The sequence below is a fragment of the Zonotrichia leucophrys genome, chromosome 11, assembly GCF_028769735.1.
Source record: "Zonotrichia leucophrys gambelii isolate GWCS_2022_RI chromosome 11, RI_Zleu_2.0, whole genome shotgun sequence".
NCBI classification, from domain to species: Eukaryota; Metazoa; Chordata; class Aves; order Passeriformes; family Passerellidae; genus Zonotrichia; species Zonotrichia leucophrys.
Genome location: NC_088181.1, coordinates 4,656,333 through 4,682,272, shown reverse-complemented (window position 1 = coordinate 4,682,272; position 25,940 = coordinate 4,656,333). Strand labels below are relative to the sequence as shown.

The 25,940-nt window shown below is 44.9% G+C and overlaps 1 protein-coding gene across 1 annotated transcript in view; it reads left to right on the top strand.

Moving 5' to 3' along the window:
* CMIP (c-Maf inducing protein) overlaps positions 1–20,620 on the top strand; it is a 130,423-nt gene extending 109,803 nt beyond the window's left edge. The window contains exons 11-21 of the mRNA XM_064723244.1: positions 3,320–3,385; positions 4,456–4,482; positions 4,921–4,969; positions 6,373–6,480; positions 8,915–9,031; positions 10,489–10,629; positions 11,548–11,595; positions 12,323–12,469; positions 14,530–14,635; positions 15,737–15,807; positions 18,646–20,620. Of these exons, the coding sequence (XP_064579314.1) occupies positions 3,320–3,385; positions 4,456–4,482; positions 4,921–4,969; positions 6,373–6,480; positions 8,915–9,031; positions 10,489–10,629; positions 11,548–11,595; positions 12,323–12,469; positions 14,530–14,635; positions 15,737–15,807; positions 18,646–18,699 (934 nt within the window). The 3' untranslated portion in view covers positions 18,700–20,620. The remainder of the gene's footprint in view (positions 1–3,319; positions 3,386–4,455; positions 4,483–4,920; positions 4,970–6,372; positions 6,481–8,914; positions 9,032–10,488; positions 10,630–11,547; positions 11,596–12,322; positions 12,470–14,529; positions 14,636–15,736; positions 15,808–18,645) is intronic.
* The last annotated feature ends 5,320 nt before the right edge of the window (positions 20,621–25,940 follow it).

Genomic DNA, 25,940 nt, shown 5'->3' with positions numbered 1-25,940 from the left:
TGCAGTGTCTCAGAGATGAGAGCCACAGCTTTCCAAACACGAGCACCCACTGGAGCTTCCCCTGGCTGCTCTGCATTCCCCAATAGGTCAGTGGCATGCTCTGAATATCCCAAGTGGATTATCCTGTGTCATGTTTATCGAGGTTGCCCCGGGCTGCTCGTGTGTTTTGGATTGTTTGTGCCGCACATGACGCGCGGGCAGGTTTTCATTTTGGTGAAAGGTGATCCCGGGCAAGGAAAATGTATTATGTTGGCAGGCCAGGAGCGATGATGGCCCAGAGGCAAAGCCACTGCAGTGGGGGATTATTTCATTAATATGGTTGTTGTGTGCCCTGGGCAGTGCCCTGGGACAGGGTCAGGGTGAGGGAGGCTGTGTGCAGGGGCAGGTGATGGCTCTGCTCTGTCACCTGGGCGCCCCCAGGTTGGGCTGCAGCCTGGCTGCTCACCTGGAGCTGCAAATCTGCAAAAATCAGAGCCAGGGAGCCATTCTCTCCCTTTTATCAGGCCAGTCCTGGGATTTGAGCTGTGTGATGAGTGTTGAGCCCTGCGCCCTTGGGAGAGCTGGGAAGGGAGTTTGTCCCAGGCTGTCCCAGGATCTCCCTTCTCCTGGCCCAGCCTCTTTGTCTGGCTCATTGCAGTGGTTGTTCACTGCAGCCAGAACGAATCCATCTCCCTTTCTTTCCCTGCTTCAAACACTTGTGTTGGAGCTTTGAATGGATTGAAAAAAAAAAGAAAAAGCAACTGTCTGAAATGAAAGAAGAGTGCAGATGAGATGAGCACAGACAGAAGGAAAATGTTTTTGAAAAGGGAATAGGTGGGAGGAGGAGAAACACTGTAGGCTTTTAATAAGTAGTTTAGTTTTATTCTTGTGCTGTGTTTGTTTCATGTTTCCTAGCTCACATTGAAGGGATTACAGGCTGTGCAGATTTCATGTTCAGGTCCCACTCATGCGACCAAATTTTATATATTTCAATAGGAGATGATTTCCTTCCTTCCTTTCTTTCTTCCTTCTCCTCCTGGGGAAGCAGACTGATTTCATTTCACTGCCCTGTCACAGACCTGCCCTGCTCCCCAGCTTTGAGAAAAGCCAGTGACACTGTCCCATTCTGTCTGCAGTTTCATTCCAAAACAATTTTTTTCTTACTCTTACTCCTTTGAAGCTCAGCCATGAAAAATTGATTGGTTCATATTATTAGTAATCACAGCTCTCCAGATTGCTCAAGAAGCAGCTTCAGTGGTGTAACACTTAGCCTGAGATGTCACAGGAGCTAAGCCTCAAAGTGGCTCTCAGCTGTTAACTTTCTGTTAGAAAAGATTTGTAGGTGCTGTATCTCATGTGATTTGAAGCACCTTTAACACCTCTGGATTTTCTAACTCAGCTTTTTGACTTCTGAGTCTCCCCTGCTCAAAAAAAATCTACTTTTAGCACTGCTTGTATCTACCAATAAAAATGTGTTGTTTTTAGAATAAAATCAGCTAGGAGTTTCTAAAGGGTGTGCATATTTAAATAACACAAAATGTCTGAACTGTGTTCTCACACCTGACAAACGTGGTGAGACCTGTGGCACTTCTCAGGGCTGCAGCTATAGAAAGGTGACATCAGCTCTCTCCTACAGAGACCTGGTGTTTTAACAAGAGACTTTGAGCTGAACCTGAACACAGGCCAGAGTTCTGTGTCACCGACCCATTCAATGTGTCTGTGGGTCAGAAACAAAGAACAATCTTGTAGATTCATAGCTTTAATTAATCAAAGCTTTGTTGAAAGAACCCAGAAAACTCATCTTAGAGATGCTGTGTCAGAGGTTTCCTTGCATTATTTCAGTTTATGTGACAAGCCCCATCCTCAGGTGTGTCATGATATTCACTTTACACTGACTAAATGGAAAAACAACCCCTGTAATGAAGTCCTGCTTCATGTCTTGCTGTTCTGAGACATTAAACAGAGTTGATCATCTTCCTTATTTGTTCAGTGGCTAAGCAGGTGAGGGACTTTTTGTCTCTGGAAAGAACCTGATGAATAGGGGATCACAAAGGGCTCTTGCTGCCACTGACTCACACTCACTTCAGGTTTGTGAGACACCCCTTGTCTCAGAGCTGGCCCTACTTTAGACCTGAGAACAGAATTTTTCAGGGAGGAGAAAATTAGGTTCAGTGGCTTCCAGCACAACTAGCATGGGCACGAGGTTTCTTTTTTGGATTACTGTATCTTCACATGTGCTCTTCTGGTTTTTAATGCACTAAACCACTTTCAGTGGTCCTCATGGGTTGGTTGCTTGCATGACATAGCACACATTTAACCTGAGCTCACGCTGCTCTTGGGCAAGTGATAACTGCTTCCCTGGTTGGTTTTTACATCATAATTCTCCGTTCAGGTAAAGCTTCTCTGCATGTTGCTTCTTAAGAGTACCTTGCTCATGCATTTAAATTTTCTTTTTTTTTTTTTTGTGAACACATCTTTGTGGATTGTCCAACATCATGTGTGTTATTAGTTTATGGACATTTCTGGTTTATGTGGTTCAAAAGATGGATGAGACTTTTGGAAATGCACCCATCTTCAGTTTCTCTGAGCCAGAAGTTTCCCTTTGCAAAACTGCATTCTTTTGGAACAGTTCCTGTGCATATGTTGTCTGTCTGTAATGCTATCAGTAGATACTGTCCATTTGAGAACATTACACCTCGTTCCTTCCCAAAGACACGCCACACTTTTGTGCCAAGTTTCCAGTAAGCTGCAGCCAATACTCTGGTTTTTAACACTGAAATCCCAAAGGTAGCAGCACTAAGAGGAGGTGGCAGGCTCTTCTGGGTTGTTTCTACAGATATCCCCAGGTGTTTCTGCCCTTGTGAGATTCACTTGTGTGTGTACTCATTGTTACCAATGGCACTGAGAGCCAGGGCCTGAGCTTTGTGTCAGAAATGGATTTGGGGCTTTCTTGGGCTTATGTCTTATAGCAAAGAAAATTTCCAGTTAAATGTAGAGGAGAGCTTTAAATAGCAGTGGCCTGGTAATTGCTCTACCAACTTAGATGAAAGTATTACTTAGTGATTAAATATCAACAGGTTTCATAAACAGCAAATGTCTTTAAGTTGATATAAAGAAGGCCTCTCTGGAGGTCACTGTAAATACCAGATTTATTGTGCCTCAATGGAGAATGTGCTGGAAATGGAAAGGGAAATGTCACTGTACATTTTGAGAGTGCTTCAGTAAACCAGAAAGGTTATTGGTGCCCACAGTAAAAAGCTTTTAACTCCTTGAACTAACTGTTGGCAAACCATACTTAAAACCTGGTGACGTTAACATTAACAAAATGTTCCTTTTGCAGGTCAGACTATGATGACTGGAGACCAGCCCTGGCCAGCTTGCTTCAGCCTATCCCATTTCCCAAGGAGTGAGTTTGCACTGTTTTAGTATTTACTGCCTTGTTCTTGTTACTGCTTTTTTGTGGTGAAATATGCGTCAAGTGAAAAGGGGTGGCAGCAGGAGCTTTGTGCCTCTAGCATTGATTTAGAAACTGAAGCTGATTTTGGCTGATGCAGAGGGATGTGAAGACCTCCCCACGTTCAGCTTCCTTCCCCATTTCTCTCAGATGATCCTGAACAGAAATCTGGTTAACTAGAGCCAGGCAGACAGGAAGGGAGGAAAGCTGGTGAGGAGGAGAGCAGAGTGAGAGATTCAGTGGGGGAGGAAGCTTCGCTGGCGTCACAGACTCCTGTCATTTGGATTTTGCATTCAATGAAGGAGCTGCCCTACAGATCAGCCCAGCTCCCCTGGTAACCTATTAATGAGCAGTGGTGTTTATAAAGTGCAGACCTCCATGGACAAAAATTACAACCTGTAATTGTACAATTTGCTGGCTTATCACATCCCCTGATGACCTGATGTCTTGAATCACAGAGGTCTAATCCTCCATGCCAGGTTACCTGGGCTACAGTGAGAGCTTGGAGATGGGTAACAGAGACATCATTACCTAAGTCTAACCTGAGTCTTGGGGGAGCTGTAAACCATACCATGATCCAAGGCACTTCACAAAATGGCCATTAATTGCTTTACTGATGTATGATGCTAATTAGCTGCGACCATAGCCTAATTGCCTTGCAATTAAGGAATACACCTGGCTCTTGGAGGTAGGCAAAACCCTGTAATTATATAATGGTACTGTAAGTCTTTTACTTTCTTCTGACCCAAAGCTCCCACTGATATTAGTCAGAGCCTTGTCTAAGACAGACTCAAGAAAAGCTACAAGTTTTGTTCCAAGTAATTTTCCCCTCTAGGTTAATGAAAGAGGCTTTATCTGATTTTTTGAAACTTTTTTTTTTGTCTTATTTGCTGCAGTTGCTTAGCAAGTCCTTTTATTATCTGGAAAGAACTGAAAAGTGCTTGTTTGGTTTTTTTGGGGTCTTTTTTTCCTCCCCTTCTCCTTTCTCTCAGATGCTCATACTCTTCTGTTTTCCATTTCAGGGCTCTTGCACATGAGAAATTCACAAAGTAAGTTTCTGGGGCTCCTTTGTTTTATTGAATAAATTCTTGTATTAGTCAATAATAGCAGTGATGCATTATTCAGTATTGTGTCTGTAATGGCTTTTATCTGTGAAGGGCTGTAGGCATGTTCTGTTAGCAATAAAAAGTTCTCTTTGTAATTTATTGTGCTAGCAGGAGCCCAAGGACTAAAGCCACTGGGTGCTGATAGGAGTTTGTCAGTGCACATCTCAGAAACATTTTCTAGGCTATTGTGAGCAGACCCTGTCCTTGGTAATAACTTTTAGGCATCATATTTCCTTTCTGTGGAAGGAGTTCAACTTGTTTCTCTCTAAATTGCATTAATATATATCATTTTAGGTGTTGTTCAAGAGAAAAGTGATACTTGTGCAAATACTGCAACCAGCAACTGCTTATTCTTGTCCTTCTCACTCTTATTTTTTCCAGGGAGCTGAAATATGTGATTCAGAGATTTGCAGAGGACCCGAGGCAAGAAGTGAGTTTGTTGGCAGTTTACACAGAGCATTAGCTGGAGGGATTGCAACTGCACTTGTTCAGATCTCTCCTTAAGTAGCTTGTTCCAAAACACAGTGTGGTTTTACTCTGCCTAGGTCTCTGAGCAGTAGTGGCCTCTCAGGGTGGTTTATGTGTAAGGTTTATGTGTTGTCACCTCCTTGTCTGGCCTCAGTTGATGTCCTTGTTCTAAACTGCAACCAGAAAGATTTTTCTGTGGGATTAATCAGAGCTTTTCATCTTCTGTACAAAAAAAAAAAAAGGAAGCAAAATCCATGGGTCCACACAGCTTACAAAAGAAGAGATTTTGTGTAGCTGTGTTTCAGCTCTGTTGTGTGCAAATGCCTGCAATTCTCATGAATTGGCAGCAGGAAGGGGGTGGGAGTGTTGCTGCAGCCTCGTGGTGCCTCAGAGCTGCACTCAGAGCCTGCTCAGCATCATCAGCTTTGGCTGAGTCACAGGGAACCTCTCATCCACGGTGATTCTTGCTTTTGGCACGAAGGCAGGAAAGCTCCCTCCAACTGTGGGTGAAGCTGTATCATCACTGCCCAGGACTCCTCATTTCCATGGGTTTAGCTCTTGTGAGCAGTAGTTACCCTTGCCAGAAGAGACCTAGAATGGCACCAGGATTTCATCTGTCTCCAGAGTTCTGTGCCCAAAGGAAAGAATTTACCTCCCCCCCCACACACACCTCTCAAAAATTGAAATGAAACATCTGTTTCTTCAAGTGAAGGGGGGGAAAAAAAGAAAAGGAAAAATAAAGCTTAATTATGACTTCTCTATTAAATTGTGGGACTAAATATAGTAATCTCTACAGTGGGCCAAATTTAGACTAATGGTTGCTCACTGGTGCCAGTTTTCCAGTGCAGCTTCCGTGCTCTGTATCCCTGTTGAGTTTTCCCTGTGGATTTCCTTCACCCTGACTCTGGTTGAATTTTATTAGAGCAGGAGTAACAAGAATTGTTAATTATTGGAATGAGCAAGGCATCAGCCACCACATTTGGTATGCAGATCACATCGGATGTATAGACACATGCTGGGAGGACAGGGGGAAAATGACAGAAGCTGGGAAATCTGTGGGGTTTTTCTGTTTGGATTTTTGGTGATGTTTTTTTCCAAGTGAAAGGAGCTGTTCTAGATTAGAGCCATTTTGTGTTTGATTTGTGTAAAGGGCCATGCAATAAGGGATGGTGCAGCTTCCTTCTTGGTTATACTGAAAAAATGGATTCTGAGAGGGGAAACTGGCCTGCAGCTCTGCAGATTGGAATATTAACCATGGGATTTCCAGCAGTCCCTGGTTCTGCAGTTCCTTTTGGCCCAGTGTGGGGGATGCTGGTGGTTATTGGCAGGAGCTGTAACCTTCCCAATGTGTTCACTTCTTGGCAGGTGCACTCGTGTTTGCTGAGTGTGAGGGCTGGCAAGGACGGCTGGTTCCAGCTCTACAGCCCTGGGGGAGTGGCCTGTGATGATGATGGAGAGCTCTTTGCCAGCATGGTAGGTGTCTGCAGCGATGGGAGTTTACAAACTTTGCAATAAGTAACTAATGTCTAGTCAGCAGTAACAGGATTTACTTGTTTTTGTCAAAAAATAAATTATCAAAATCACTATTTTGTTAACCGTGAGTGTTCCAGAAATTCCAGATCTTTCTGCCACCAAATCCATTGACCTCCCTTGCAGTTACAGTTTGGTTATTAGCACATTACAGTTCTCGTTTTGAACCTTGGCATGTTTTCTCACTGATAATGTAATACACAAACCATGCTTGTGCATGTGTATGTATTTCTGTACTTATAAATATCTGTCTGTATAAAAAACTCTCTCAGGGAACATGAAAAACTGGGAGACAGACTGTTCTGTACATCCACACCTATAGTTTACATTTGTAGGCTACCCTGGAATTTAAAACCAACAGTTACATTCGTTTAATCAAGGGATGGATGGATAGATATAAAAAGGTGTTACCAGTGTCTCTACATTGTTGTGAAGAGGTGTAATTAGAAACCAGCATTCCATTTCCAGCAGTTATTTCTTTTGTAACTCTGCGAAGGGCTAGACAGAAAATAACAGGTTTTAATCAGTGATGTGATTTAAGCACATCACTGTCTTCCTGTGCAGCCTGGGTCAAGCCACTCTCTGTATGAATTCTCCATACACCAAGTAAGATGGAAATTATATTACTGCCTTTTCCTGGTAAGGGGGAAAACATTTGTTGAAGTTGGCTTTGTGAAGTGACTTTCTGCACTTTGTGCATCCCCCACATGCTGAACATTTTGGGACATACAGAACATCAGTGTCTGTCTATACCCTGAAATTCAGATGGATCAGTTACCTCTGAAACTGATAATGGAACAAGAGTGTTTACAAAAGGTTTCACCCCTCTTCACTGTTCATCTGTCTTTTATCTTTGAAAAGAAAATTTCTTCAGAACTGTATCATTTCTCCTGAGAGCCATTCAGGATATTTATGAGCATCAGGAGATGGCGTGCATGAGAAAGCACAATGCTAACACACATTAATATGCAGCACTCTGTGCCCTTTGCAAGGATGTTGATAAATACTTAAAGAGCTGCTAACGACTAACCATAAAGCTGGAAAAACACCCTGTTCTGAGATGCACCTAATGTTACTTTACTGTCAGTGTCAGTATTTTCCATTTCTCAAGAAAACCTCTAAAAACACTTAATGAAAACTGCATGAAATGAAATCTCTTTTGGCTTGGAGGTTCACATTTGTAAAGGCCACCTGAGCTGATGGATGCTTAAGGAAAAAAAGATTTTCTGTTTTTCTAAAGAGCTTGCTGATAATGAAGCCATGATTCACATAGAATTGACCTCATCATGGCATGGTTGTGGTATTTTAGCAGTATTGAACATAGTGCAGGCAATGCCATGAGCCAGGGGGGCCACAGAATGCATTTACAAGGTTATTGTAGGGTAGTGCTGATGTTGAGTCCACATAATGGAGCTCTTCCTGCCTAGGCTGTTGGAATATGCAAATTCACATGTAGTGCTCTGCAGCAAATGGTGAATCAGCCATCTGGGTTATGAAATAAGACTTTCTTCTATGAGCCCAGCATTTAATCTCTAAGGGATTTTCATTGGAAATAATATGACCAACTTATTTTCTGAGAAGAGACATATTTGATTTGTACAAGTGGCTTTGCGTTTCCGCCATAGGCGTTACTATGTGATATCACATGGTGCTTTCTGGAGCTTTCAGAGAGTTTGCACAGCAGTTTTGTCAGCTCAAGGACTCGAAGGAGTGCCACTCAGGGCATGTTCTCAGCAGTCCTTTCCTTTCAGGGAAAACCGAGCAAAAGAGAAAGCAGGATAAGAGCATGAAAACTCATGAAGTCATCTCTGACTTAGTGCTCAGGACTGCTGGATTTTCTTAAAGCAGCCCTTCCTTCCTTCCCCAGTCAGGTCCTGTTTGTCCTGAACAGGTGAATTTGTCTGTCAGCAGCCCTTTTCCAGGGCCAGCAGATTGCCAGCAGCCCTGCCTTTTACCTAGACACCCATCCCACAGAGCCCCCGCTCCCCAGCCGGCATTTCCAGAGAAACCCAAGCGCAAACAGATGGAGAGCAAAACCCCCGGTGCTTCCCCCGGGGCTGGGGTCATCGGGTTACTGGGAATGGGGGCAATTGCACAGCTGCTCTGATGGTTCTGGGCAGCCTCTGTCAGGCTGTCAGCTGGGCTCCTTTATGGAGTAAAACTTCCCACTCCCTCAGATCTCATGGACATCACCTTCTCTGAAAAGTCACTTCTATTCAGCAGCAAAGCTGTTGAGACTCTGCAACCCTGACTGTAAAGATTCCTTTAGGTTTATTGCAAATATTTAACACTTTTTGACTGCTTAACAATATTCCTTCCAGAGGTATATGTGTTTCTTAGGCCTACACCCCTAATTTTACCTCTGTTTCTTGCATAGGTTCATATTTTAATGGGATCCTGTTATAAAACAAAGAAATTCCTGCTTTCACTGGCTGAAAATAAATTGGGACCTTGCATGCTGCTGGCTTTGAGGGGTAACCAGACGATGGTAGAGGTAAGCCCTAAAAATGTGTGGTCATGAGCAGTGTTCAAGTTCCCAGTGCCTTTCCCAGAACTGGCTCTAGCAGGGGTCAGGTTTGTGTTTTGTCAAACACCAATGGCTGGTTGTTGTTCTCTGAATTAAGGGGAACAGAATATTGTTGTTCTGTAGATATGAGTGTGAATTAAATGGAAGGTGGGTGCATGAATTTTTGGAGAAAGAGGTTGTTTGCTGTAATGCAGCTGCAGAGGTTAGGATGGGAAATAAATGGCCATGGTGCTGTAGGCTGTGGTGAGAGATCACAATTCACAACCACAAGGCTTTTCCATGATGAAATGCCTGATTCTTGTCTTGCCACCTGCAAAATGAGCAGTGCACAGGAAGTCCCTTTATAAAACCTTATTTGCTTGCATTAATACACTTTTTTATGCTTATGATTTGTTATTTTTGTTGTTCTAATAGTTTATATATATATTTCTGGGCTTCATAAGAGGAGTTTCTTGATAAATGTCATTATCAACAGAAAGAGAGTGGATAAAAAGATGGAAAGAGTTAGTTTTTCATTGACTTAGATTTTTGCATGCTAATTTAATCCAGTAAATAAAGGAGCATGCCGCATGCATTTGAATGTAATGTTGCTGGAATTTTTTTTTCTTCATTAAAAATAATTGAAATTGTGGAGGGAATAAAAGCTTTGCATTTTAATTGCAATGGCGTGATACTTAGCTGAAAAGGAAAAGCAGTGTGGAGAGACAGCTTGTGTCCTAAATCTTGTGACCCACTGGGCTCATCCCTTGTGATCTGCCTTGGTCCTGGCAGTCTCTAGCCCAGGGTGAGCTGGGGGTGTTCCCAGTGAGGTGGGGATGTCCTGGCCACAGCAGAGAGCTCCCAGCAGCTTCTCTTGGAGCCTCTGTGCCCTTCACCCATCCTGCCTCGTGGGCTGGGTGCAACTCAAACATGTTCTGCTTGCACAGAAACCCCAGCACTTAGGGATGGAAAATCCCTAAGGTTGGTGTGCAGTGTCCCAGCTCTGCCAATGCCCAGCCCAGCCCCTGGACCTGGGAAATGCTGGATGGATTGTACCTGTTCTGGAGAGGGCTGTGGCATGGAGCCATCTCACAGCTCTGAGGCAAATAATTGCATGTCTCAGAAGGAATGAGCACTAATGGGGAGCAGGATAGACAGGCTGGCTTTTGGAGGTTACACTTCATTCTTTACAAATAAAAAATTAATTTTGTGTGTTAGAAGTGGCACAAATATTGCTATGATATCCTCACATCTAACCTCCTTATTGCATGCTCTGAAAACTTAGCCAGGAATTTAAACTGCCATGCCCAGTGTAATTGGGATATTTGAAAGAAATTGAATGAAAGCCCCTGCACTGACCACTCTCCTTTTGTTCTGCTGCTAGATTTTGTGTTTGATGCTGGAATACAACATCATTGACCACTCTCCTTTTGTTCTGTTGCTAGATTTTGTGTTTGATGCTGGAATACAACATCATTGACAATAATGACACCCAGCTCCAGATCATCTCCACCCTGGAAAGCACAGACGTGGGAAAGAGAATGTATGAACAGCTGTGTGAGAGGCAGAGGGAGTTAAAGGAGCTGGTATGTCACCCTGCACACATTGCCATAGCACACTGGGCTCTGTGCTCTCCACAAATGGAGGTACAAAAGAAAGACAAGCAGGGTGTGAAATTCCCAGTTAACAACAGGATGGGAGCAGTCCCCAGAGGATTTCACTGTGAATATATATACTGTGTGATATTTACTGACGTGACTAATCCCATACTATGTTTATGAATGATATCCAATAACCTGCTTAGGATCCCTGTGAAGGAATAAAGGTGAAACCCTGCTGTCTCAAGATCTTACAAGTCAGCTTGTCAAATTCTGCCACCTTTTGACATATGAGTAGCAAATGGTTCTGGTGCTGGCCAGCATTTCTGAATGCTCTGGCATTCACAGCATTTCACTGAGATGGTCTTTAGGTCTAGTTCTCAGAGCTAGAGCCCACAGAAAAAGATTCTTCCTGGTTTTAAAGAGAGGCCCTACAGATTTAAAATGGGCCTGCTCGCATGAGCACTTTTTCACCTAGGCAAACATACCCACAAACTTCCTCTTCCCTCTTGCACATTTATATTTGTCTTTAACCCCTTCTCCCAGCCCGAAAAGTAGATGCTTTTTTTTGAAGTCAAGCAAATTATTTTATCAGCTGGGCCATCTTAAACCCTTTGCTCACTTTGCCCTGCATTTTAAAGCTGTTTCCTTTAAAGTGAAAGTAGCCAAATGCTGGCAGGCTGAAGCAGACAAAGGGCATGAAGACCCACTCAGCTGTGGTTAGTGGATGTCCCCAGGGACACAAGAGGCTCACTCAGGGCAGGGGAAGCAGGGATGAGGTGGAAGGGCTGGCAGGATGCTTTGAAATGGGAGCAGGGTTAGCATTAGTGAGGAGCTTGCTGTACTTCAGTGAGTCTGAAATGCAGAATGGCAGCTTGTTTGACCAAAATATCTTCTCTTTTACAGCAAAGAAAAGGTGGCCCCACAAGGTTAACACTGCCATCCAAGTCCACAGTAAGTTAATCATGTCAATAGAAAAACACCTTTGTCTTTCCATATTTAAACACTTGATTTATGTTTGCCATGTGGCACAGTGGTTTTGGGCAGTTAGTGGGGAGCCATTGCACTTGCTCTGTCAACACAACTGGAGTTTACACAACTAGGGCACATTTCTGCTCTTGGGTCTGTGCAGCAGTTTCCAGCACCAGCAGCAGGCTGTCACATTTATAGTGCTGCTCACATTTGGAATGGCAGCTCTGGGGACAGAGTTTTGCATTACAAAGGCAAACTTCACAATGTCCAGTTCTGGCTTTTAGTCATGGAAGTCTCAAAGAGACCCAGCACTATTGCATTTAAGCCTGGTGGAAACCCAGACTAACTTCACTGAGGCCAGGTAATGGTTCTGAGCACGGGTGGGACCTGGACCTCGTGGTTAAACCTTCATGATGTTTAAAAACCCATCTTCAGCATTTGCTCTGACACTGAGGCCTTTGTGTCTCACAAGGATACACACGCAAAGGACATTTTTGTCCTAATGTTTGGACAGATTTTTCCCAGGGTGTGTGAAGCAACGCTGCCACAAGAGCCCAGCTGCTTGCCAAACAAACAGAAACTGCTCTGTGTGGTTCTCTGTTACTGTAAACAAGTGGAGCAGTTGTGCAACTCGCTCTGGTTACCGGTATCGGTGACACTTCAGGCTGGGCACCCACAGCCTCCCTCACCAATCCCTGTCCTCTTCCAGGACGCAGACCTGGCCCGCCTGCTGAGCTCGGGCTCTTTTGGCAATCTGGAAAACCTCAGCCTGGCCTTCACCAATGTGACAAGTGCTTGTGCTGAGCACCTCATCAAACTGCCTTCGCTCAAGCAGCTGAACCTGTGGTCAACTCAGGTGAGTGCTCTGCAGCTGAGGCTCAGGGCAGGAACCAGTGCTGACTAATTCTGAAATTCCACACTACGTCAGCACAAGAAGAGTGTGTGTAGAGGCTTGCTTAGATGACTTTGTCCTCCTGCTATTTTTACAGGGCCTTCCTGTGGTTTAGCTCATCTTGGCAGCTGATTTTTTTTCTCTTCATCACTTTTTTTTCTCAGATTTTTAATTTTTGCTTTATTTTTAATTATAAAGTGTTGCTGCTGTCTTGGGTTCCATTGGAACAAATGGAATGTCCATTGGAACAAAATGGAATGTTCCATTTTGGCATGGTTGCTACTGTGTGCTGAGTAGAACCTGTGCTGCTGTTCATGTGGGAAATGCTTCTGCTTTCACCCAGTTAGGATGAAAAAATGATGCTGCAGCTCACATGGTCAAGCAAAGCACAGTCTGCAGTTTAGGCAGTGAATTGCTTGAAAGCTGATCAACCCAATAGCAACAAAAAGAAACTCAGATAATGAATAAGTAGAAGGAAATTATAATGAGAATGTGATTATTTTCTAAGCAAAAAAAAAACCCCAAGTTAACTGAACAAATTACTCAGCTGTTGACTGAAGGAACTTCTAAAATTAAATTTTTTCTTCTATGTTTCCCTGCTGGTTTTGCTCTCTGAGGTTCTCCACTGAATAGGTTTTCCCCATTTTCTGTTAGCACCTATTTATAGTGCTCACTGAAAATGCAATTATTGTCAGTGCAACCACAGAAAGCAGCATTTTTTTACCGAAATGTCATGTAAATATTTTGTTTTGTTTTCTTAACTACTTTGTATCCCAGAAATATCCCTTTTCTTTTTTTATGGGGAATATGAAGTAGAAACTGATTGCTTGCTTGTTTTAACTGTTTGTATGTCCTCCAGATTTGTCTTAACAATGTAACTTTTCCATCTGAGAAATTTTGATGCTTTTTGTTCAAAATTAGTTTGATTTTACTGAACAAAGAGCCTGCTTTTTGTGAAGGTTTTTTTTTATTAAAAAGGAAAAGAAAAGGGTTTAGATTCCATTTTATTTTGCGATATCCTGGTTTCCATTAATCTAGAAACAGCAGAAACCAAGTGGGTCAATAGAACAATTACCAATCAATAGTGCATTGTTCTTGAGACCAAAATAGCTAATTAATACCACTTGCACTGTGCTTTTTTTTGTGTGATGTGGTTGGGAACTGGCTGAGGCTGCCATAACCATCGTGTATAGCCTGGGTGGGAGCCCACTCATACAAAGTCCAGGCTTCAAAGGCACCAGTCTAATTAAGAGATGGCCTGTGGTTAAGTGCACACAAGTCACTGCATTTCTCTGTTCCCTGCCTGCGAGACAGAGATCACAGAATCACATAATGGGAATAATGAGGTTGGAAAAGACCTCTAAGATCATCAAGCCCAACCTATGCTTTAACACCTCAGACTATAGCACCAAGTGTCATGTCCAGGCTTTTTTAAACACATCCAGAGATGGTGATTCTACCACCTCCCTGGGAAGAGCATTCCAGTACTTCATTATTCTTTTGGTGAAAAATTTCTTCCTAATATCCAACCTATACCTTCCCTGACATAGCTGGAGACTGTGTCCTCTGGTTCTGTCAGAGACTGACCCCACCTGTCTGCAACCTCCCTTCAGGAAGGTGTGGAGAGCAATAAGGTCACCTTTAAGCCTCCTCTACTCCAGGCTAAACAGCCCCAGCTCCTTCAAATGTTCCTCACAGGGCTTGTGTTCCAAGCCCCTCACCAGCCTTGTTGTAGATAAAACTCTTTGCTTTCTCTGCTGTCATTGGCGATGGCAGTGAGCGATGGAGGGCTTGGCCAAGCTCCATTTCCACAGCCCTGTTTGCACTGAGGTTCTTGCAGAGGGGTGGGTGCCTCAGTTCATGCTTGACCCAGCTGTGTCTGTACCCCAGTTCATGCCTGACCCAGCTGTGTTTGTGCCCCAGTTCATGCCTGACCCAGCTGTGTCTGTGCCCCAGTTCATGCCTGACCCAGCTGTGTTTGTGCCCCAGTTCATGCCTGACCCAGCTGTGTTTGTGCCCCGCAGTTCGGCGACGCGGGGCTGCGGCTCCTGTCCGAGCACCTCACCATGCTGCAAGTGCTCAACCTGTGTGAGACCCCCGTGACGGACGCTGGGCTGCTGGCACTGAGCTGTGAGTGACAAAGGGGGGCTCTGTGGGACACTTGGGTGGCTTCTGAGGAGCTCATGTGGGTTTGGGCAGGGAGTGGATCTCTCAGTGCTACAGCGCTGCTTCTGCAGGGGTTTAGGACAGGCTGTGGCTGTGTTTGGGTTTGGTCTCCCCTCCTCACTGCCCAGTCCTGCAGCTGTCCAGCTGTGGGATGGTGACCTGAGCCTGATGGCACTGGGTGGCCTCGTGTGGGCTTCGTCCTCCTGAGCTACTCTAGAACCTCTAGATACTCTAAAACTTGGCTCTGACTTCACTGATGGCTCCTGTCCCCATCTCACATGGTCACCTGCTGCCCAGGGAATTTCCAGATTTCTTCCTATGGGTATCCCCTGTGGGTGGGACCTGCCTTTGTTCTGCAGGAGGTGAAGATTGCAAAGCCACCTGGCAGCTTCTCTGTGCAACAGGTTCCCTACTCCTCCTGGCACTTTTTGTTCCTTTGTTTTTGGGGCAGTGAAACTCTGCCTGTTCTTGGTTTAAACAAGGCAAGGCAGAGTGAGGCATGCAGGATTCCCTGAGCACTGAGAGGAGCTCAGTGTGCTGGAGTGAACCTCCCTCCTGCTCCCAGCAGTGCATTACAAACCTCTCTGCTGGGTTTGGAGGGCTGCTTTAACAGGCTTGATCCTACGCAGACGTGCCAGACAGGCCAGTAGTTATGGCTCATCTTAGGAAACTATTCTGCTAAGTACTGGAGCCTAAAATGGGAATGGGGGGAGGAGAGGGAGGACTGCCAGATCAGCATGGCCCCTGTGAGCACCACGCAGAGCACTGAGAACGGGCACTACTCAGAATAATGTGCAGGAAACAGATTATGAGAAGTTGACTGAACTCCTTTGAAGTCAGCAGTCTTAAGCGTATGCTTAATGGCCCTTCCTAAATAGGGACTTTTTCCTGGATGAGGGCCCAAACAGCTGTTTATCCATTTGTATTTCTATATTTTATGCTATTCAGCTTTTTCCTGGGAGTGCTGCACATAGTCATGTCTTGTTTATGCTTTGGCCTACTGCAAGCATGATATTTTAAGAAAATGCAGCATGATCATAAATATATGTGTGTTTTCTGTTTCAGCCATGAAGAGCCTGTGTAGTTTAAATATGAACAGCACCAAACTTTCAGCGGATACCTATGAAGATCTCAAGGTATTTGTGAATTGCACCTTTAAAGATGAGAAGGGTCTGTAGCAAGAGATGTAGGGAGAAGTGACCCTGTGGCGTGGGTAGCATGAAAGGTATCTGAAGAGGGTGAAGTGGGTTATTTTGTGGATATAGTGGATAATGAAAGCAGCATTGTGAGGTTGCTGGTTTCACTGGACCCAGGAAACATTTAATATACTGAATGGAGAAGTATGAGATAGAATCAGCAGCTCAATCTTTTCGCCCGTGCTATCAACAGTAAAGGCTTTATCAGTAAAAGTTTCATAAATTGATTGTTTCTGATGAGGATACAGAGATGGGTGCAATCTAGTGCACACCATATCCTGTACTATTAACAGGACCAAAAGTAACTTGGGTGAACAGTATTGTCAAGCTTTGATTTGGAAAGCAAAGTGAGAACTGAAAGCATCAAGGAAGATGCAAATTTATCTTGACACCTCTAGGACTGGAAATGGGCTCTGAGCAGAAATGTCTGCACAGATGCCCAGTTCTGAAATTTGACATGTAATGTCTGGTTTTACTGTGAGTTTATAACCACTTAGGCAAAGTGGTGTAAAGAACCAGGATGTAGCCCCGGGTGGTTTCAAAGCTGAAATGTGTTGTCTTTCATGACTTCACGTGGACTTTGCTTTCATTCTGATGGTGTGTGAGCTGCATCTCCCAAAATCTTTCCTTAGAGACCCAAGGACTCAAGATGAAACTTGACATTTGCTTGTCTTAGATGTTGAAACAGATTGGGCCACGTTTACTTAAAAGGCCACAACCTTGGGTTGAGTTTGGAACTTGAAGCAAGTCCTGTAACTGCTCTGCTTTCAAAATTCACTGCAAACATCTATCTTTGGTTCTGGCTGTGGAGCCAGGGCTCCCCCAGGGACTCAGCTGCAATGCTGCTTGCATGGAGTTTTCAAGATCAAGTTTTTAAAACTTGTGTACAATTGTATATGCAAAGAAGTCCTTGGAATTAACAGCTGGCTTGCAGATGGGTTCACACAATGGAGCTTGTATCAGGCCCCAAGCATTTACAAACAATCAAGGTCAATGCTGTATTTGGCCCAGGGCTCTGAAATTGCATCCATGAAAGGCTCCCCTGGTCCCACCCCTGCTTCTGAGCCCCTTTGCCACTCACTTCTTACTGAAACTCACATTTTCCTAACTGGTTCCCTCTGCTCTGGTATGGCATTAATAGTCCTTAGCAGCCACAAAAGAAAGTGACTTGCCAGGGCAAACAGCAAAACTGCCTGTGAGCAAAGTCCTGATGATTGCAGAGAATTCAGAAAGCTGAGAAAACAGGCAGGCATCACTTCTTCCCCTTTCACCTCTTTCATTGAAATTTATCTTGGTGGCCATTATTTTAGGTCTTTGTGTGTGTTCAAAGGTTATAGTTTCTCTCCCTGGGGCACATGGTTGTAGGTTTGTTAAGAGCAGCTCAGACTTCAAAGAACCTATTTTTGATACAGATCTTTCCTTCTTCTCACGTTGGTCTGCCAGAGCATTTGGGGCACAAGCCAGCGATGACATTTCCTCTCAGCTCCATCCCCCAGCCCACTAAACACGCTTGCACACACACAGACACCCACATATGTACCAGGCAGGCTGAACCAGACAATAAATAAACACCCACTACTGAAGTCATTATTGCCTAACTGAAAAATTATTTGCTGGCAGTGTCTGTAGGATTATGAATAGCTCTTATCAAAATACGCGCGCACATAAATCAAGGAGTGAGGTAATAATGACTCCTAGAAACTTCCAAGTCCTCAATTATGCCCTGGCCTAATTAAATGTGTTTATTTGTTTTGAGAGAATTAGCCATGCAGTTATGGTCAGGGAATATGGAAAGGGGATCAGTGAGTAGGAACAAACAACTGATCCCTGTCTGCCTCATGTGGGGTGATCCAGGAATTATATGGCCAAAAGCAGTGGAGTTGTGGAAGGGAGACCACAAAGACACCAAAAGTTGCTAATGTTCCCTGAGTGGTGTTAGTACATGGAGGGTAAAATCAGCAGTGTGGAGGCTGAAGGAAGAACTTGTCTCTCTCTGCTGCAGTTTGAGTGCAGCAAACTTTCATGGCGAAAGTTGGACAGACACGTTTTGCTAAGCATTTGCATTAAAAAATGAAGATGGAGGTCTGATCTGGACCTGGTGGCTGGTGCAGGGGTTTTAGAGCAGGTGGGACTTCGTTCCATGTGTCTGTAAGGGCTGGGCATCCTGTTCCTTTGCCACACCCACATCCAGCTCACTGCTGAGCTCAGCACTGGGCCCAGGGTGTCACGCCTCTTTCTGCAGTTGGTGGTTGACAGATCAACCCTCCCAGTTTGCTGGGAGGTGCTTTGTCCCTTTAGCCCTCCTCCAGATTTGGATATGACCTCTGAATTGAGTACGTTCAGGGATTGTTTCCACACAGGAGCTCCCAGGGCAGGGAGCTGTGTCTGCCCTTTACCTCTCCTGGGCTGCCTGTCATCCTCACCAGCAGTGGGGCTCTGCTTTCCTAGCCAAGAGGAGGAGGTGCTTTCATCCTCTTTTGGGAGCCCACATTGAAAACACAAGTACAATATTCAGAGCTGCACAGGTCCCAGGCTTGCTGTCACACAAAAAGCCACAGGACACGAGGTTTTTCACAATCATCACCAACAACAGTGAGGCAAGGTGCTCTCCTTCCCCAGGAAGTTCCTTCTGCCCTCCCTTCTCTATTCCTCCTCCAGATTTGGATACCACTGCTCTGTTGGATAAGCACAGGGAATGATCCCACACAAGAGATTTGACAGGAACTGTTTACCTGAGGCCTGAACTCGTTGTTAATTCTGACCTTTCCTCCCTCACAGGCTAAACTCCCCAACCTAAAGGAGGTGGACGTCCGCTACACCGAAGCCTGGTGAACTCTCCCTGCCTCCCACTCTTCTCTTTTGCTTCTTGTGAGAAGGAAGAGATTTTTAAAACAGACAGATTAAAACAAACCTGAAAATAACTTTTGGCCAATTCCTGTAGAGCAGTGAGTCTGGGGACTTGGTGGCAGGAGTTGTGGTTGTGGGGTAGCAGAGTGGAGTTGTGTGTTTTGGGAGGATGGGGCAAGCCTGGACCCCACTGGATTCTTTCAGCTTTGTGATTTCAGAATCAACATAATTTAAATTGAAAAGGAAGGAAACAAACAAACAAAAAAAAGAACTTTGTAGCAGCAAGAGGATTATAAAGAGGAAAAAAACACCTTTGTGGATTTTATTTGCCTTTGTGTTTATGCCGTGTGGAGAAAAAAAATATATTCCTTTGTCCTTACTTACCTGGGTTTCCTTGGCTGGCACCCAGCCAGCCAGAACTCCTGTTTCACCAGTTTTGCTCCAGAAAATCAAACTTCAAAAATCTCAAGAGAAGAAAACCAAAACCAATATGATTTTCACCTCCCCTCATGTCCTTGCAGTTGTTATGCAAAGTAATTTTGTTGTACATAAGATTTACATAATGCACCTATTTAAGAAAATGGTTCACAAATAACAGGTCTGGGACCTGTCTTTTATTTATGAATTGTTAATTCTTTTACCCTTTTTTTGCGTATAGTACTGTATAAACTAGTTTGCTGTCTTGTTGTTATTATTATTTTTTTTTAAGGAAATGTCCTCCTTGAAGAATTGCCTTTTAGTAATGCAAACTGTATTATACTCCCTCTTTGTCAACATTCATCGCGTTGTCTTTTTGATTTCAAAATGCCTCAAATGTTATCAAATAGGAAGGAAAATCTTTATCAAGGGGGGTGTGGTTGTTGGGGAAGGGGGTGCAGGGATTAATAAAAGTCACAATTCCTTCCAAAGTCTGAAAATTTTCTTTAGTCTTTTAAGCCATGCCAGGTTTAAACACGGGAGATGGGGACAAGGCGTTTCTTTTGCCAATGGGGTGTTTGCAAACTGTAGATTTTACAAGTGGCCTCCGTTGTTTTCTGTTTACGTCCGATATTTCAAAATGAGGAAAAAAAGCTCTCCCTCCACTTTGTGCATCAGCTTTTTCTGGTTTGTTTTTTTTTTCCCCCTCCCCTCATTCCCTCCCCTGTCCTGTGCCCCCCTCCCTGCCCTGTTCTGTGCACGCATTGTTCTGCATGTTCCTCTGGGGAGACTGAGGAAATCGCGGTGTTGCTGATCCGATAGCTCTGACCTGTCTGTAAATGTGACTGCTACATTTTTCAAATTCCACAGTTGCTTAGAAGATGATTTTTTAAAAATTGTGGTTTCTTTTATAACTATGCTGTTGACTTTTTTTTTCATAATGAGCCTTCATTGTACAGAGCTGCTTATTTAAAAAAAATCAAACAAAAACAAAACAAAAAAGTTTTTTCCTCTGTTTAACACTTTTATTTTATTCTTCAGCACCTCAAGGTTTCACATACAGCCAATGTAATTTTTTATATAAATATATATATATATTTAATCTTATTCAATGGAAAGCCAAGCTTTTTTGTTCAGGTTTTTTTGTTGTTTTCTTTTTTTTAAGTTTGTTGCTATGTAGACAACCCCATCCCAAATGATGTTGTTTTTCTCTTTTTTTTTCTTTTTTTTAAAATAATGAAACAGAAATTGAGTCTTAACTCATGTAGTGTGTCAGGTTTTTTTCCCCCCTTCAAATCCCAAACTGTATGAAGATGCAGTCTGGGAAGGAAGAAGAAGAAGAAGAAAAAAAAAAAAGGAAGAAAAAATACGCCAACATTTTCCTTAGCACTGTTGCTTTTACCAATGGTTTACTACTACTGTTCTGTAGCTGTGTACAAAGAGATGTGAAATAATTTCAGGCAAAAATAAACTGTAAGTGAATATCTTTTAGCTGCGTGCTTTGTGTTTTCTTGGAAGGAGCCTTTGGCTGGCCGGTGATGTGGGGATGCTCTGGGAGGTGCAGGCTCCAGAGCAGGGGACCCGCAGGCAGCCAGGGTGTTTGCCACCCCTCCCCAGGCTCCAGGAACCACCATGGAGGAGAAGGAGAACAGCTGAGCTCTGCATGTTCTGTTTTGCATCCCTCCCCAAGCCTGTTTTGTGCACTGTCCCCAGTCCTTGGAAGGCTTAAGGGGTCCTTGCAGTGGCCATCAAAAGAGCTGCACTGGTGAGGGGAGTTCTTGCACTGTCGCCTGATGTAGGCAACGAGGGAAGCACTGGGGCATCTCCAGGCTCGAGAGGGGTTTTTGTACATTAAGGTGTGTTTTAGGGCTGCCTCCAAAAGCAGGGATGTGCTGTGTTTGTGTTCTCCTGCTGTCCTGGATGAAGCCCTGCAGGGTGTGGGCTGGATGCCAGCAGGAGACCCAGCTGGAGCTCCACATCTCTGCCTCCATTGTCTGCACAGCTACTGAGCTTCAGCTTTCAAACAAATGGGCCCCACTTGAAACCAATTCCTGCAGGTGTTCTGAGAGCTGCCCTTATCACCTGTGTTACCTGGCTCCTGTACTCTCACTTTTATCTGTATTTCTGTTCTGTTCCACAAAAGAGACTTCAGGACATGGAGAAACACAAGGGTTTGTACCATGCTTCCAGCCAAGCTAAGAAGTGCTCACAGGATGGCCCTTGATAAAGAGAATAACCTGTCTTATTTTTTTTTCCTTCACTGAAATCAGACAGCTGTATCTGAGTCTGTTGGGCTTTTTGGGTGTTTCCCCATGAGCAGGCACCACTGCATATGGGCTGTCCTGCCCTGGCAGCAGCAAGGACTTCACAAAACCTTTCTGGACCCAGAAGAGCCAGAAATATTCCTGGGATGTTGTGTGAGGGACTGAAAAACGGCCCAAGGAAGGAGATATTTTAGGCCTTGGTGAGATGAAGGCAAATGTTAGATGCAGCTTCTCTTCCTGCTGTGGACAGTGACCCATCCCTGAGCTCCCCAGGCTCTGCCTTTGGGGGAAGTGGTGACAATCTTTGGGTTCTGCAGCCTCACCTGGACTATCAGCCCTGGAGAAGCCACAGAGCTTTGCTGAGATGCTACGTGGGTGACCTGGAGTGAGCAGGGAATGGGAGTGTGTGAGATCCCCCTTCAGCACCTGCCCTGCTCCTGCTTTCTGCTCAGCCTGCAAGAAACTCCTCCTTTGTGCTTCCTCCCTGCTCCTGACCCCTGAAACAGCAGGATCTCCCCCTGCCATGGCAGCAGACTGAACAAAGTGAGATTGGAGGTGGTGAGAGTGGAGTTAAGTGAAATGGGGCTTGGCTGGAGTCACCGCTGTGCCAGGGCAGCTGCCCAGGGTCTCAGGCCTGTGGCAGTGACAGAGCAGCCTGGTGAGGCTGTCCCAGGATTGTGTCTGAGTGAGGATTCTCTGTTGGTTACAGAAGGTGAGGATTAGACGTGCTGTAATAGAGATGCTGTGTCAGAGCTTGCACTCTGCATTTCCTGAGCTTTTTGCAGCAGAGCACTGGGCCTCGTGGCTGGCTGCTGGTTTCCCTGGATAATGATGCCTTTCTGCCTGTGCCCAGCTGCTGTTTGCTGATAATGGAGCTGTTCAGAAGCTGCCTGGTTCCATCTGGGAGGTGCCTGCAGCCCTCCTTCCTGGGGACTGGGAATGCCAGGGGCTGGTCTGACCCACAGCTCTCGCCTTTCAACCTGAACTCGTGCAGCAGCTCTGATGCAAGTCCAAAGAGCACAAAGCCTCAGTACTGCTGAGTTTTGGGAGCAATTTTCTCCTGTCCTCATTAAAAGCCTGTGGTTGTCCTGCCTTCCTACTGCTGCTTCCACTGCTCACAGCTACCTTTTGAGTTTCAGAAGCCCAAACACAGAGATGGATCTCACAAAGTACCTTTGCCTCCGGTTTCCTGGCTGTGTGGGCTCAGCTTATTTGTTGCTCAGAGAGTGAAATAGATACCTAAAATCTTCAGAATTCAGCATGGATTTGCTTGTAGGGGAGTGCTGAAACAGCTGCTGAAGCTTTGTCTGGTGGGATTTTTACCAGGTAAGAGCTTGGGATGTCTTGTTCATGGGATCTAGGTTATCCACAAGTGCCATCCCTGGTGACCTGAGGCTCCTTGCCCAGTACTGGCTGAGGGATCTCATGGGAGGTGTAGGAGATGGTGGCACTGGGCAGGTGTGGGGGATCTGCAGTGTCCCTGGGGATGATCTGCACATTCCTCAGGGTCCTGATCTCCTGTCCCCAGAGCGGGTGGGCCTTGTCCTGGGGCTGTGGCCTGGCCTGGTCCCCAAGGCCTGGAGAGGCTCCGTCTCTGAGGCCTCCAGCACCGAGCACAAGAAGTGTCTCTGACACTCCTGATGCTTCCCAGAGAGCATCAAGCCTCTGTTCAGGTAAAGTTCTTTTGGGAATAAAGTGGGGGGCTCTGGACTGGCAATCCTTAAATGCAGCATAGGAATCAAATAGTAATGAGGTAAAAGCAAAGCAGGGATGCCAGCTCCACCCAGCCCTGCTGGCTCTGGAAAACAGCAGCAGCTGGGCCTGTTCCCTTCTTTGGGATTTCCACTGCCCTGCTGGCTGGGAGCAGCAGTACCCTCCTCTCTCATGTGTACAAGGGTTTTTAATCCTTGAAACTTTACAAGCATCTGTAAGCAGTAGGGCAGTAAGTGCTGCTGAGGGCAGTGCTGACCTCTCCCAGCCCCTGTAACACAGAGCAGCTGTGCCCATTAGAACACATCACTCACTAATAGTGCTGCCTCTTGAATTTGTAATGAGTTTTTCCAACTAAATGGAGTACATATATCAAAATATTTCTTTTAAGTAGAGGTTACAATGCATTTTTTTTCCATTTTCATTTCTGTTGACAGGGAAAAGCTTAAGTGAGTATTTGAGATTAGCCATTTTTATTAATAACAGATCTTGGAATATCCTTTTTGCCAATAACATCAAACATGCTGGTATTTTTCCTGCTAGCCTGATATCTGCTTTTTTTTTTCCCCAGGTAATCTCGCTTTCATGTTTTTCACCAGCCAGCTAGAACAAGTACTGTAATACCTTTCTAATGTTCCAGTGGGCCCTATCAGATTTAAAATACATACATATCCAAACCTCACAGACCTGCTGGCCATGGATGAACCTTGTTATGTAAATATCTTTTTCCTACTAATCTCTACAAAGATCCAAGCAGAGCTCTGTGTAGAACAGAGCTCCCAGTTTGTGTTCAGACCATTAAATTGGTCTCAGCACCTAAATCCACCAGTTTGCTTTGCAGATCTGGCAGTTGATATAGTAACCAGTTTCTTGTTAATTTTTCTTCCAGCTGGGATAGGATATCAAGCATTAATCCTTTAATTCTTATGCAGCATACATTTGAAGTTGAGTTGTTCACAGTAGATACTGAGATACTTTTAAATCATAGCAGGCTCTCCCACCCAGAATCTCCCATTTTTAAATAAGCCTTTGCTATGAAATCCTTGCCTTTGCATTAAATTATGAAAACGTCCTTTTAAAAAGTGAACTTTGCTTTGAATATGTGGTCAGAGACCCACTGACTGTCTCACTTTAATAGAAGCCTTGCTGCTTTCTTTGGTATTGCTGTACCTCCTTCTATAGAAATACTGAAACCATGGCTTAGGGACACTTTTCTTTCTATATTTTACCTATTATGATGGCATTAAGGATAATTAATGTTAGTGACTCATTTGCCAGGTGCTTTATGATCTTGGGGCTGGGTTTGTTATTTACTGCTGCAGAGGGGCAGAGTGTGATCCCTGAAGGTTGCAAAAACATATTCATCAAGAACACTTCAAATTTCAGTTTGGGCCATAATGTTAGAAACACACAATCTGTGGTTGATTGTTGTTTATGAAAGAGAAAAGGTATTGTAAACCTGTCTGTTGACCAGGGTTTTATGTTCTCTGACTCTGTTTTACCAGCTGTCTCCCTTCCATGTAGCTCTCTCCAGGCCTGACAAATGGGATGAGCAGTGGCAGGGCTGGGGGAGCATCCCTGTGCCTGGATGGGGCCCATCAATATCCCCTTCATGGTAAGGAAAAGAGATTCTGCTCTGCACAATGGCCTAGGGTAGGAGCAGGATTTGTCCATTATAGTAACAAAAAAAAAATCAGAACTTTATAAAAACCCCAGCTACAGCTGGAACAAACCTTCCTGTGACTCGGGGGAAGGGCTGTGTGAGGGGCAGCAGGGACAGCTGAGCTCAGACACAGCATTGCTCCTGCCCTCACTGAGGTGAAATTCTTGTTTCAACATTGCAGTGAACTTGGTAGAGAGTATTTTTGGCTGGAACAGTCTGACCCAGACTTCTGCAACAGTCCACTATTAACTGATAAGTTAAAGGAGGCTCTGGAGGAATTGTGGATGTGGCTAACGGGATGAAATCCATCCCTGGAATGGAGGCTGGCAGGGGGCTGGGTCCTCTTGCTCAAGCTGGTAAAGATGCCAGGTTCTGCTCCTTCACAACTCTTTTCTTCTGAAAATGTGCTGGGTGTCATTGTCACAGGGATTTTTGGTCTAGAGCTCGGGGGAACCTCCCTGAGCCCTGAGGGCAAAGCTGCACTGCGTGGCCATGGGATGCTCACACAGGATCCCATGGTTCATGAAACGTGGAATTCCCTCTTTTGGGGGTCTGTCTGGCTTCTCCTGACAGGAGAGTGAGTGGTGGTGGCTCTGCCTTAGTGCCTGTGACAGTGAGATTTTGTTCTTGCACAGTGAGAGCTGCAGGACCCCAGAGTGCCAAGTGCCCGGGTCACCTCCTTCATATTTGAGAGCTTCCAAGTGACCTTTCTTGGAAATGCAGCTGATTTATGAGGACAGGGAAAATGGGCAGTGCACAGAGGGCAGAGCACGGTCCTGATGGGTGTTTCCAAAATGCAGCCCCATCCCACTGCTAGCAGTGAGGGGCTCCCCAATACCCCCAAATGACATGAGGAGGGTCTGGGCTAGAGGACATCCCTGGATGTTTTGTCAGGCCCAGCACCAGGGTCATCTCCTGTGAGAAACTCTCAAATAAATAAATAAAAACCCCAAAGCAGGGGGGGAAGAAAAGCAGAAAAAAGTTGCAGCGAAGGTTGAGGCTGCTGCAGAGCTGATGACATCAATGTTTCCATGGTGACAAAATCTTCACTTAGGTATGGTGAGTGCCCTGAGCTTGCGGCTGCCAAGGAAACCCGCCCGAGCTCCAGCACAGCCACTGCGGTCCCGGGCCTTCCTCCCCCTCCTCCTCCTTCTCCTCCTGCTCTTCTCCCT